Consider the following 13659-nt stretch of genomic DNA (forward strand, 5'->3'; position numbering starts at 1 on the left):
TGTCCTAATCGCAAAGGAGGGGCAAAGCACTGCAAAATGTAGGGCATTACAAAATAAAAGCTAGAAACACTAAGAGAAATATATACTCATGCTTCCTAGTCATGCTCAAAATGGTGGACTTTTTGGAATTCCTCCTGGACTGGAATGTAGGGCATGTCCTGGAAAAACAGGACGTCTGGTCACCCTGACACAGAGCATGTGTGCAGTTGGAATAGACTGAGTAGGCAAAAGGCCCATCCACACATTCATTTGGTAGGCTTTTGCTTGCTGCCATGAGTTGTTCCCATAGTTTGGAATCCTGTTGGGGACTTGCGCCTTCGTAATCCGTACCCAGTAATGTTACTATGCAGGAGAGCTGGCAAAATTACTGTTGAACATTACAACTGGTACACAATAGGACTAATGTTTCTTGTGTCTGAGTCCCATTGTGCCTTGGGAGAGCGGCTAGGGAGCGCCAGTGCAATGTGCACAGGATACTCTTGCCAGTGTCTTGTTTCGTATCAAGGTTTCTTAACATCTCTGCTACACAGCTAAGTAAATATAACGATACATAATGCGGACCACAATAGAGAATTCCAGTGAATAATTTAAAAAAGAAACTAAAGCGTTACTTATCTCCTAACCACAGTTAGTTTAATCAAACCTCTTAGTCCCTATTGTCAATGAGTCAGATTCTACAAGACCAAAATGGGTAGAAGGACAGTCCACACCCCTCATTCTTACAGACAGGTTGTTTGGAGCTTGTTGTTGTTGTTGTTGTTGTTGTTGTTGTTGCCAGACCTTCATTTTCAGCCAGGAAGGAACTCTGACCCCTCTTTATCCACCTAGCCCAGCATTGCCTCTGCTGCTTGGCAGGACTTCAAGCAGACATGGGTCTTTTCCATTGCCTATCTTCTGTCCCTTTCCAGTAGAGATGCCAAAAACTTGAATCTGGAACCTTCTGCATGCAAACACCTGCTTTATCCCTGAGTTGTGACTCTTCCCCAAAAGCAAGCATGCATTTCTCTTCGTCACTGAGTAATGTTAGTCAGAGCTCTCTTGTCTGGGACCAGGTCCTAGGAGCTTTAAATTGATAGGATGTGGCTCCCCAGATGTGGTGTTAGCTCTTCTTCTTCTTTTTTACTTTTTAAAGAACCTACTGAATATCCTTGCATGGACATTAACTAAATCGTCATCCCAATTCTGCTCCCTTAACTGAGCTGAATTGCTTTGATTTCCTTTGAGCTGTATGGTAGGCTCTCCTTGTTCTCGTCAACGGGTTATAGGCTCTTACTGAATTAAACCCATTGTGGAATTTAATCGGAGCATTAGTTGTTGCTACACAAACAATCCACCATCTGTGCCAATCCCAAGGTATTTTGCTGTCTGCGGAGGAACAACCAATGGTGCCCCCCCTCCCTTTGCAGTTGTACTTGAGGAAGGCACAACTGTGGAGGAGGATTGGGGTACTGATGCAATAAACAAGTAAAGGCCAGCTTTACCCACTGGCTTCCAATTTCTATAACACTAATCTAATGATTTGTAGTATCAGTTAAGCAAAAGTGTTGTGCAGTCAAAGTAGTCCAGTGGTTCTCAAACATTATACCCTTGTGACCCCCTTTGTGAGCCCCTGCCTCAATGTAATATGTGAATCAAAATATTTTGTTTGTTTAGTGTCATGTATGTTCATTAATATACATCACTATATTCATAACAGCAGCATCTTGTCCCAAGAACTGAAGTAGTGATGGGAAAGGAGGGGGAAGAAGAAGTGGTGACTTGGAATGGGCCTAAAGACTTGCGCTCCCCCTGGGGATCTCACCCCAGTTTGAAAACCCAGAAGTAGTCAAAATTAGCAGTACCGTTTGATACATAAATAATTACTTATCTTATCCTACCCATTTTTAGGTCTTATGCAAAACAATTGGGAGGGCAGTAGTTAGAATGTGCAAGTGTGATATTGTTATATAACAGTGACAGTATATTTATGGTACAGTATATTGTTCTTATAATTCACATAGTGGCTTCATAAATTTGTCCTGATGTAATTGTTAGGGCACTGGTCTTGGACACTGGGAGACCAGGGTTCAAATCCCTGCTCAGCCATGGAAACCCACAGGGTGACCTTGGGCAAGTCACATGCTCTCAGCCCCAGGGGAAGGCAGTGGCAAATCTCCTTTAAAGAAACTTGCCAAGAAAATCCTATGATAGGTTTGCCTTAGGGTTGCCATAATTTGGAAGTGACTTGAAGGCACATAACAACAAAAGCAATAGCAAACTGAGCTGTAGTATTCACATCTTTGTTAGTACACCATGTATTTTAACTTTGTTCTGCCATAATTAGTACATTTTTAAATGTGCAGGGTCATCCTATATATATTTTGGTGTTAATGTGGTGTGGATACTGCCATGTTTAAAATATCTTAACCTGTCTTTGTTAGTCTGTCAAGACAAGACATAAATATAATTTGATGACTAGTCATCCTTTCTCAAGCTAATTTACCTTCTTTTTCTTTTCAGGAACAAGCTCCAGGTAAATGAAGAGGAACTCTAGCCCCGATAGTGACTGTTCAGGTGTTGAAATCCACGTGCCCTGTGAGCTGCCAGAAGGGTATATCAAGTGGTAATAGAGAAAGAAGAGAAAAAAGAGAGGCTTCTGAGTGAGAAAACAGTATAGTGGCAGATATCCCAATGCAAGTAGGCATAAACCTGTCTCCAGGGAGATAAAATGGCTTCATAGTCATAGCAGGAGGTGCTGGCAACCCTGGGTCTCCAAGTTCAGGGAAAGTTTGACAAGAGGGTGAGTCCCGTAGTGAAAATGGAGAAGCAAGCCCTAGAAGGCCCAACTGAGGGTTTGGAGGGAACAGGAAGAGACATTTTTTCCATCCAGTCTGGGATCATCCGAGAACTACCTTGCTGGACAGTACCGAGACAGGAAGGCATACCCCACCGCCTGGAATCCCAGTGGCAGGATTTCTTGAAGACCATGCAGTCCTCTCCGGTGAGATGGGGAAGCCCACAGTTGCCCGAACTGGCATCTTGGGATGACCTGGTCACTTTTGAGAGAGTGTTTGGGATTTGCCAGTGGCCTAGGAGAGACGCAGTGACTCGACTGACGCCTGCCTTCAGTCCTGAAGCCAAGCAAGCCGCTATCCGCCTGAACTCCAGAGACAAAATTGATTACGGGAAGGTGAAGGCTGCCTTCCTGCAAGGAAATTCCATTGGCACAGAGATACATCGCCAGCGCTTCAGGCAGTTTTGCTACCAGGAAGCTGAGGGCCCTCGTGAGGTCTGCAGCTGCCTGCGGGAACTCTGCCATTGCTGGCTGGAGCCAGAGAGTCGTACGAAAGAGCAGATCATAGAGCTGCTGATTCTAGAGCAATTCCTGACCATTCTGCCACAGGAAATCCAAAGTCAGGTCAGGGAACGCAGCCCAGAGACCTGTGCCCAAGCTGTGGCCCTGGCTGAAGGCTTCCTCCTGAGACAGCAGGAAGGCGAGCAGCGGGAAGAAGAGGTGAATAATTCTTAGGGGCAGCAGAGCAAAAGACTTTGGACTTTTGTGTCATTTGTCTGATTATCTGTCTCATTTAGGGTTGCTAGACTGAAAGCTGGAGAGGGCTCTGGTACCTTTAATGGTTGTGTAGAACTGGGAATCTTGGCAGGGGTTCCTTGTCAAGCAACCAGGTAACAAACAACACCTGTTGAAATTCCCTCTTCTACACAACCATTAAAGGGTACAGGAGCTACCTCCACTTTTCAATGCAGCAACTCTAGCACTGTCTCTATGCATGAAATAGAATGCCATTGTTGGGTGTCATATATGCTTTCACTGTCCTCCTTTTCCAGGACATGCCCTACATTCCAACCTTCTGTCCTTATGCCCTACATTTTTATTGAATGCCCTACATTTTGCGCTGCCTTGTCCTCCCTTGCAATTATGACATCTGGTCACCCGGCCCTTTCAACATATTTTAAAGGGTGTGGGAAGGAGCCTACTACAGTTGAACAACAGTTGGCCCTCCATATCCACATATTTTTTTATCCATGGATTCAAGCATCCATGGCTTGATAAAATATTTTTAAAATATACAAACTTCCCAAAGGAAACCTTGATTTTGCCTTTTTATATAAGAGACACTATTTCACTATGCCATTATATTTAATGGGACTTGAGCATTCACAGATTTTGGTATCCCCAAGGCAAGGGGGCGGTCAGTCCTAGAATTAAACTCCAGCAGATACCAAGGGCCCACTGTACTTCAGTTTCCCACTGGGAAGAGAGAGGGGGAAATGATCTTTACTAACAATTATAACAACCATTTTTTAAAAACACCAAACCCTTTTCTCTCCCATGGCTGGTTTTCCTGCTTTGTAGCCTTAGCTTTTCAAGACAGCCATGTCAAGGAGGTGACTGTGAAAACAACTGCAACAGATGATCAGATAAGAAACAGAAAAAAAAGGGCATGGCAAACAAATGTATTTCTTATTAACTAACTATGTTAGTACTCATTTTGAGCCTTTGACTAGCCACTACTGGCAGTTCCAATGAAGAGATTATATTCAATTTCTCTCATCTTGGGTGGAAACTGGTCGTGTCTCATCAGGAACACTGCACCCTCAAAAAGGTCCTCGGCTAAGGGAACATCTTTGGGTGGGGTGCACTGTGCTTGGTGGCACATGAAGTCCAGGGCTCCTTTGAAATGAATTGTTTCTGGTAGGCAAATCAATATTCATAGGGTCAATGACAAGATCCACCAAAGTAACTTCTTAGTATTTCCTTTTCATTCAAAACTCATATATATTTTTTATATTTAAAAAAAAATCAGTTGATGGGAACTATGAACAGAAGGTTGCAACTGTGTTCCTATTCCAGCTGTGTGTTTCCCATAGATAATAGCTGGTGGCTGTTGGACAACAACAACAAAAATGCTGGACTAGATGAGACTTTGGTCTGTCCTTGAATTCTAATGGCATTTTAGAGCTGAAGATGTCACTGATATAAGGAATATAGTTTATAGCTGTAACATATACCAAAAATATCCATGCAGTATGCATTTGCAAAGGTGGAACTGTGCTTTCTGAAATGGGCAAGCAATTATACCAGACACAAAAATTATATTTCAATTTTATACTCTCACTCAGTACTTGCTGAATACCTCGTTGGAAATGTGGAGATGCTCAGCATGAAGAATAGGAGGTGGTGGCTTCACATGTTTCTACCAGTCTTGTTGCACTCCTTGTCTTTTAGAAGGAGTCTTAAGAGTGACTATGAACATTCAAGACTAGCTAAAGAACACAATTCACTTGCATTTCATCTTTCTATACTTGTTTAGAATGTCTGAAACTGAGACTTTACATTGCAGCCCCACAGAATGGATGAGAAAAGATAGATGGATGGAGAGAGAGAGAGAGAGAAAGATTCATTCATTCTCTGGGCCCATATCCTCGGGATTAGGGGACAGATAGATAAACTCGGTTCTGGATGCTCAAATCTTTGTATCTCCTCTTGCACTACTTAGAACTTCCAAACTTGCTATTCTCAGTCAAGCCATAATATCCATCTGATCCAGTTACTGTTCGGTGGGAGATTCAGGACAAACAAAAGGACATACTTCTTCACACAGTGCATAGCTCAATAATGTAATCCATTGACACAAAACATAGGACCTTATCACACTAGACGAATCCCACTCAGAAATGGGGTTTTAAAAGTAGGGGGAACGCAAATGTGGGAGTTTTTCAGATGCGTTTGCACCCAACAGCAATAACACGAAAATAAAGTGAATGGCAAATTGACAAAATGACACCTTTTTATTTTTGGGAAGTTCCCGAAAGTAAAAAGGTGCATTTTTGTCCATTTTCCGTTCGCTTTATTTTCGCGTTATTGCTGTTTAGAAGAAACGTCATCTGATTTTTTCTATTTTTTAAATCCCGTTTCTGAGTGGGATTTGTCTAGTGTGATAAGGTCAATAGTGATGTTTGGTAACTTCAGTTACTTTAGAAGGTGATTAGACACATCCTTATAGGACAAGGCTATCAATGGCTAGAAATCAGGATGGATAAGTATTCTCACCAGCACCAGATACAGCATGCCTATCAATATCAGTTTCTGGGAACTATGAGCTGGAGGTTGTTATTATGTTCCTGTTCTGGTTATGGGTTTCCCATAATTAGCTGGTTGACCATTGAACAAAAAAGTGTTAGACTAGATGGGACTTTAGTCTGATCCAACACATCTCTCCTTGTGTTCTAATGGCATGTTAAGGATCAAGAAGCCATTGATATAAGGAAAATGCACCCTTTGCCTAAGACTGTTTACTAGACTTCCATTGTTATTCCAGGGGACTGAGCTGTTCCAAGAAGTGGCTGTGGATTTTTCAGAAGCACAAAGAGTTCCATTGGATGCCAGGCCGAGGCAGCTTGGCAATGAGCCGAGAAGGCAGGATAATTCATTGGGTAAGGACATATTTGGTTTACTTCCCATATTAGTTCTAATGAACATGATTCTTCTATTAACCATATAGCATCCTTCTGGACCAATTCCATGTTTTTTGTGTTGCTGTGGTCTCCACTTAGTACTAGTTCAGCTTTTGCCTCACTACATGGTTCTATGAAGTGAAGACAGACTCCTGCTGTTCACTGCAAGAATTATCCTTTGAGGTTCCCCCAGAATTATATTGTTGTTGTGTGCCTTCAAGTCATTTCTGACTAATGGTGACCCTAAGGTGAACTTATCATGGAGTTTTCTGGGGCTGAGAATGTGTGACTCACTCAAGGTCACCCAGTGGTTTTCCATGGCCAAGCAGGGGATTGAATTGTGAACGCTAGTTCTAGTCCTATGCTCAAACCACTGCACTGTGTTGGCTCTCCCCAGAATTATGCAAACATATTTTACAATAGTTGCATAAACTCAAGGTATAAGCAGCCCAACGTAATTCTCTATGTGTACAGATGATAACTGAAAATTTCTTGGAAACTTCCACTTACAACATGGCAGCTCAGTTCTAGTTTGTTAAATGAGAGGCTTCACATAAGATCATTCATCACTGAGTCTAACTGGTTTCCAAGCTAACTTCAGCAAATGGTTAAACTCGTCTGCTTTAATCAACCTTTTGAGAACAGAACTGGATTTTGCTCTTGTCCTCCTTTCTTTTGCCAAAAGTGAGAAGTTCTTTTAGAATCAAGAGCAATGACAACACCTATGGGAAAGGTTTACAGCTTTATTGCCAACTTGCACAGAAAACCTGCACAGGCTTCAGTTGGCATAAACATCTGCACCTGAGGAGATGTCCAAGGACAGCTGATAAGAGTTGGGCATATGACCTCCAAAGACAAGTATGATGGATGACCTGCCATAAGGTATAGAGACACAGATGCACTAATTAGGACAGAAGTGCAGAATTACACGTAGACCAAGGGGATTTGCATGTATAAATAAGGCTCTGTGGGCTGTGCTGAGTGAGTGTCAACACGGACTATGGTGGAACTGTGTATTTGTGGGCCAGTGAGGGGATCTTTCTGCTGCTGTACCAGGGCTCCCAGCAGCTGAACAGAAAACACGAGACTGTCCAACTGCTTTCTTTGTATCCTTGCCATATATCTTTTTCTGTGCAAGTTGGCAATAAAGCTTTAAACCTTTTCCACAGATTTGATCATTGCTCTTGATCCTTTAGCAAAACATCCTGCAATCTAAACATCAAATATGTATGCTGATTTATTTATTTTTTAAATATGTTGTTATTTTATAATGATTGCTGCATGGATTTTTGGTTATTGTACGACTCTTTAAGGGCCTTGGGCCCAGAAGCAACTCTAAATCAAATAATAAAACAATGAATGAGAATCATGCAAAGCATTTTTGTGTGTAAACTCACATAGTTCTTCAACTGAATGAAGATGCTTCTTTGCGGATATGTGTTAGTCTTACTACAGAATTCTAGATCCATAGCCATGTGTATGGCTATCTCTACTCTGATTGTTGTGTGGAAGTGTATATGTTTTATGTAATGTATGGGTGGGAATTTTGTAGCACTCCAGATGTTATTGGGACTAAAACTCCCAGCATTCCTCTTTATTGTCTATAGTGGTTAGGGCTGATGGGAGTTGCAGTCCAGCATCTGGAGGACTGTACAGTTACAGTACAATCCCTGTTGTAGTGGTGTCTTGAACTAGAGTAGTCTCTCCTAACTTGGCACTCTCCAGAAGCTTTGAACTGTTACTCCCTGTGGCTGGGGAACTGGGAGTTCCAGTCCAGCACATCTGAAGATTGCCAGGTAGGGTCAGGCCGGGCGATAAGAGATAGAGAAGCTTTTGCTCTTATCCTATCCTCATAGTGGTCCCTGGGATAATGTTGTGATTTGTTTTTTTACCCTGAAGATCCCATTATTGCAAGCAGGACTGAGGAACAGCATGAATCCAAGGAGTCCCAGGAGGAGGAGGAGGAGGTCCTTCCATCATCTGAGGGATTCCAAAAGAAAGAAAAATCCCATCTCTGCATTGAATGTGGCAAAAGCTTCACACGTCCCTCAGACCTGGCTAAACATCTGAATGTTCACACGGGAGAAAAACCATACCTATGTGTTGAGTGTGGCAAAAGCTTTAGCCAACTGTCTCATCTTACGAGACACCAGAAAATCCACTCAGGGGAGAAACCCCACATCTGCTCTGAGTGTGGAGACACGTTCAGCCAGCGGGCATACCTGGTCAGTCATCAAAGAAGCCATTCAGGGGAACAGCCATACCGCTGCTCATACTGCCAGAAATGCTTCAGCCATCAGTCAGCCCTTAAGATCCATGAGCGTAATCACATGGGCCAGAAACCCTATGCCTGTGCTGACTGTGGGAAACGCTTTGTTTCCTCTTCTTCTCTCACAACCCACCGGAGGATCCACACAGGGGAAAAGCCTCATGCATGTGGGGTGTGTGGGAAAAGATTCATCCAGCATTCAAACTTAGTCTCTCACCAGCGAACCCACTCAGGGGAGAAGCCATTCTCCTGCAAAGTATGTGGCAGGAGGTTCGCTTATCCTTCTGATCTTACTAGACACCAAAAAATCCACACGGGAGAGAAGCCTTACCCCTGTGACGAATGTGAGAGGAGATTCACCAGGCTCTCTGATCTTATTACGCACCAGCGCATTCACACGGGAGAAAAACCCTATCGCTGCCTTGAGTGTGGGAGAAGGTTCAGGCAGAGAGGAGTGCTGGTGAAGCACCAGAAGTGCCACTTGAAAGAGACTCCAAAAGAGAGTGAGTCAGTGCAACCCACAGAGCTGCAAGCCAACCAGGAATTCAGCATTCGTGAGAAGAAGCAGGAAAAAGGGGAGCGGGAGAATCTGGCAGATTCTACATCCAGTCCCTGATTCCAATCACCCCTATGCAGCTGCACAGAGGGTGCAACAATCTTGAGGGCAACACTGGAATGTTTTCATTGTGCTCCCTTCTTGCCTACGTCTGGTGCTGACTTGGACTAGTCATGACAGCAGCTGATCACCACTGTCCTCTGCTTGACTATGGTTACAAATGTTGTGGGAGGGAGAGGGCATTTTGTGGATGGAGTTATAAGTTCAGCAGGGAAAGGACACTCTGAAAAATCTTGTATTTTCATCCTTCACACTGCTGAATTTCCTGTGATCATTCTGACCTTTGGAAGAAGCTGAAATGATGGAATCTGTTAGGGATGCAGCATTGAGGGGAGGGGATGCCCCCTTCCAAGTAATTAGTCTGTTTTTTGTTGGCCAGATGAAATAGGAACAAGAACGTCCTGCTTAAAAAATAGCTGCCTGTCACCTTGAGAAAAAGAGCAAAGTGCTGAATGCATCCATTTACTATATGTGTATCCAAGGAATGGCTGGGACAGTTACTTCTTTAGCGCCATGCACTGTTAGCTGGACAGGGAGTGAATGCTGTTCTTTTCTGCCAGGGAACAGTCAGCCAGGGACTAAGGAATGTAGGCAACCACCCATAGACTAATGGGGCTAGGTCCATACACAGGACCTAATGCAGAGATAATGGTGTGAGCTGGTAATCTTCCATGCCTCATGCCCCATTAAGTACCAATGGTGACTCCATCTCCATCTCCTTTTTTTTTGTGTGTGTGTCAAACCCAGTGGCCTATCAGTATATACAGGATGATGGCTAGTCAGCTGCCATCACCATCTTTTAATACCTGGCCTAGCTTCTCACCACACATTCCCACATCCACAACAATCTGAAATAGGGCTGCTTAATGATGTAGAGATTTGCCTTATACTTACACTTAGTTGGATCATTGGTACCTTGCAGTGATACTAGCTGTGGCTCTCCAGAATCTCCAGGTCTTTGCAGCCTTACTGTGTGATACGAGAACTTGCAGGGATCAGATCTGAGACTTTATGCATGCTACAACTTAGTTGTGGTCTCTCAACGTTGCTGGCTAGAGTTCCGACCAGAAACTAGTTTCATTAATGGTGGTAAGCAGGTAGGCAGTCCTAATTCAAAATGAGCATTGTCCTCTGATGTCCAGCTACCTAAAGGAATGGCCAATCTGATTTAAGTGATGGGGGAAAAAATCCTCCACAACTTTGTATTAATGAAGAATGAATAGTACATTGGAAGTGGAAAACAGAAGCAAGAAAAGCAGGAAGTAAACTTGGCTTGCACATAGTGGGATCCTGCAGCAAATCTAGCAGTGCATGGCTTCTATTCATTACTGTTTGTTTCTGTCAGGGCTCCTGCAGCTTTAAAAAAGGAAATTCAGCTATGGAAAAAGATTGAGCTGCTGAATTGCCTCTGTTAAAGACCATAGAGCCATGCCAGGAAATAAAGTTGGCAATCCAGTTACAAAGTGGCTGCTCTCTTCCCACTTTTGAGCTAGTCTCACCATTTCAACTGAAAGTTTTTGATGCAAAATGTGGACTGTTGTTAAAATTAGGTTAGGGTGGGGAGGCAAATACTGTAGTTGCTTTTGAGGGTGGGGTAAGAATTAAGTTAGAGTGATACTTATTCCAGAACAGAAAAATATTCTATAGAATGAGTTAATCCAAAACAGTAGTATGGAACTTACAAAAAGATGTAATAATGCTAGGCAGGGCTCTGGGTACTTTATGATTTTACAAAAGCCAAAATGTCAAGAAGCTCTTTTTTAAATTTAAAAGTTTGATTAAAGAAGTTTTATTTAAAGCATTCCTAGCCATGACAATAATCTTGTAAAATATGTGAGTAATCCCTGTATGAGCTACAGAAGCAAGGGTGTGTTTATCTTAAGAGTGGAGAGGTGCTGAACCAAATGGCCAGTCACCATTTCATAAGAGGTTTTGTTCTGATATAGGTAATATCTTGCCTCTTTCCATTATGAACACCAGTGAAATGACTGATACGTCAATTCAATTGTATCATGAATTTGGGACATGGCCTATGCAGTTACATATAGTCCTACTTTTAGAGAACTTCAGATGAAGGGAATGGCATACAGTAGGCCCTCCAAGACCCCTGTGAAAGAGAAAAACCACAAATAAAAACACACTTTTTTTAAACCTGAGAGAACACCTCTCTAGGAATCTCTAGATCAGTGGTTCCCAACCTGTGGGTCGGGACCCCTTTGGGGGGCGAATAACCCTTTCATGGGGGTCGCCTAAGACCATTGGAAAACACCTATTTAATTACTGTTATGAAGTAGCAACAAAAATAATTTCATGGGTTTGGGTCACCACAACATGAGGAACTGTATTAAAGGGTCACGGCATTAAGAAGGTTGGGAACCACTGCTCTAGATCCTCCAGCATGACTCTGTGGTCAACTTCCAATGGAACCTGACTACAGAGTTGCTCTGGAGGACCTAGAGATTCCTAGAGAAAGTATTTTAATCAAATCTGGGAAAATTCAAATCCACAAAAGTCAACATTGCAAATGTGGAGGGCTGACTATCAACCTCAGTTTAACATGCAGAATTGTGCTCATATTTTGTAAACAATGCAAATTTGTAAGTATGTGAGGCAACTGTCAACAGGTCTCGCCTGACACATTTCAGCATCTCCTCTGACATCTTTGCAATTACTGATCTAAATACTAAAGAGAGAGGCTTTAACGTTGTTCTAAGTTGCAGTAACATAAATAACTAGACCTAAATCCTGACTATAGTCCTGACTAGTTCAATGAATCAGTGGGATATACCTACATGTTGACTCATCATTCAACCATCGACTGAATGTGTCTACTCTAGTTGGGACTAACCAACAGAATGTCAGCCTTCATTTTTTTTTCTTATTAAATAACCACTTCCATCTGCCCAGCATGTTTTTACAGCTTCTTTGTTGAGTATTAGCCAGTGACGTGCCAACTTACAACATACTGGCTGGAATTCTGTTGGTCACGTGTGTAACCCATTATTATGTGTTCCTATATTCTTTTTAAATCTGCTGTGTAAGGAGCTGCTCTCTTTATGCAGTGACTCCCCACTCCAGCCCACAAGCCAGTTGCAAAGAGCAGGTGTATTATCCCAGCCATTTAATGGCCATAAGAGAAAGGGGGTGGCTATTTAGCCATTTGACAAAGACACCTAGGTGGGAGAAAAGAGTAGCCATCTCCCTCCTGGGTCTCCCATGTGTGAGTGGGACAGCAGACTACTGTGTTCAAGATGGAGAGGATGAAAAGACCCTATGTGTGTTCTCGTGTCAAAGGTGAGGCTGAAAAGTGAAGGGTATGCCAGATAATGAGCAGGAGTGGGAGAGAAACTAGTGATATACCAAAAGTATGGAATGTGCTACCACTGCTGTGTACAGTTGGCCTTAATTTCTGTGGGGGATCCATTCCGGACACCCCCCCCCCCAAATTTGTGGATGCTCAAGTTCCCTTGTTAAGTCCCGTTGTACCTAATGGTGGCATGGCTGCATGCACGCATTGCCACTGGGGACAATGGGAGCTGTCCCTAATGGTGGTGTGGCCACATGCACGTGCCACCACAGGGAACAATGTGGGCTTGCTGTCCACGGATACTCAAATCTGCAGCTATCGAGGGTAACTGTATAATGAAGGTCTACAAATTTGGTATATAGAGGATAACTGAGCATGCTGAGAATCTCAGCTTTTATTTTAAAAGGTGTGTTTCAAGACGATATGGATGTGGGGATAAGCTCAGAAAATGTGGAATCTCAAAAACTTGGTGTGGTACAGTATTCTAGAACAGATCATTAAGGGGAAACCTGTAGCCACTCCGGTGGTTTGTAATGACAGTTCCCCATCAGCTCTATCCAACATATCCAGTGGTGATAGTATTTTACAGTAACTGCCATCATCTATCTGGAAGACCATATGGTCCCCAACCTTGGAATCAATCTTCAGTCATACCTGAAATTGTGGGATCCTTAAAAATCCACATCTCTTTGGGCAATATCCTCTTGTTGACAGGATAATTTTGAGGTTACTGCCCCAGTTAGCTGGAGCCTCACCGCCTTATGTTGTTAAAAACAAGAGTTCTGTCACTTTCCATTTATCCTGCTGAAATCTGAAAACAGCTGACTGACATTTTTCAAAATAAAATATGATTTAAGAAAGCAGAAGCCCAATGCAGGTTCTTGATCCAGTAAAAAAGGATGATTTAGGGTAGGCAGTACAACATTAAAATGGGGAACATTATATTTATTGGAAACACCTATAGAAGCGACACTCTGGAGGGCAGTAATAAGTTGCAACCAAATCTCATGG

The 13659-nt window shown here is 42.9% G+C and overlaps 1 protein-coding gene across 1 annotated transcript in view; it reads left to right on the forward strand.

The window, feature by feature from the left end:
• LOC121923792 (zinc finger and SCAN domain-containing protein 31-like) overlaps window positions 1-11142 on the forward strand; it is a 13327-nt gene extending 2185 nt beyond the window's left edge. The window contains exons 2-4 of the mRNA XM_042454578.1: window positions 2500-3493; window positions 6321-6435; window positions 8356-11142. Coding sequence (XP_042310512.1) covers window positions 2798-3493; window positions 6321-6435; window positions 8356-9341 — 1797 coding nt within the window. The 5' untranslated portion in view covers window positions 2500-2797 and the 3' untranslated portion in view covers window positions 9342-11142. The remainder of the gene's footprint in view (window positions 1-2499; window positions 3494-6320; window positions 6436-8355) is intronic.
• Window positions 11143-13659: the final 2517 nt, after the last annotated feature.

This window comes from Sceloporus undulatus, chromosome 2, assembly GCF_019175285.1.
Source record: "Sceloporus undulatus isolate JIND9_A2432 ecotype Alabama chromosome 2, SceUnd_v1.1, whole genome shotgun sequence".
NCBI lineage: Eukaryota > Metazoa > Chordata > Lepidosauria > Squamata > Phrynosomatidae > Sceloporus > Sceloporus undulatus.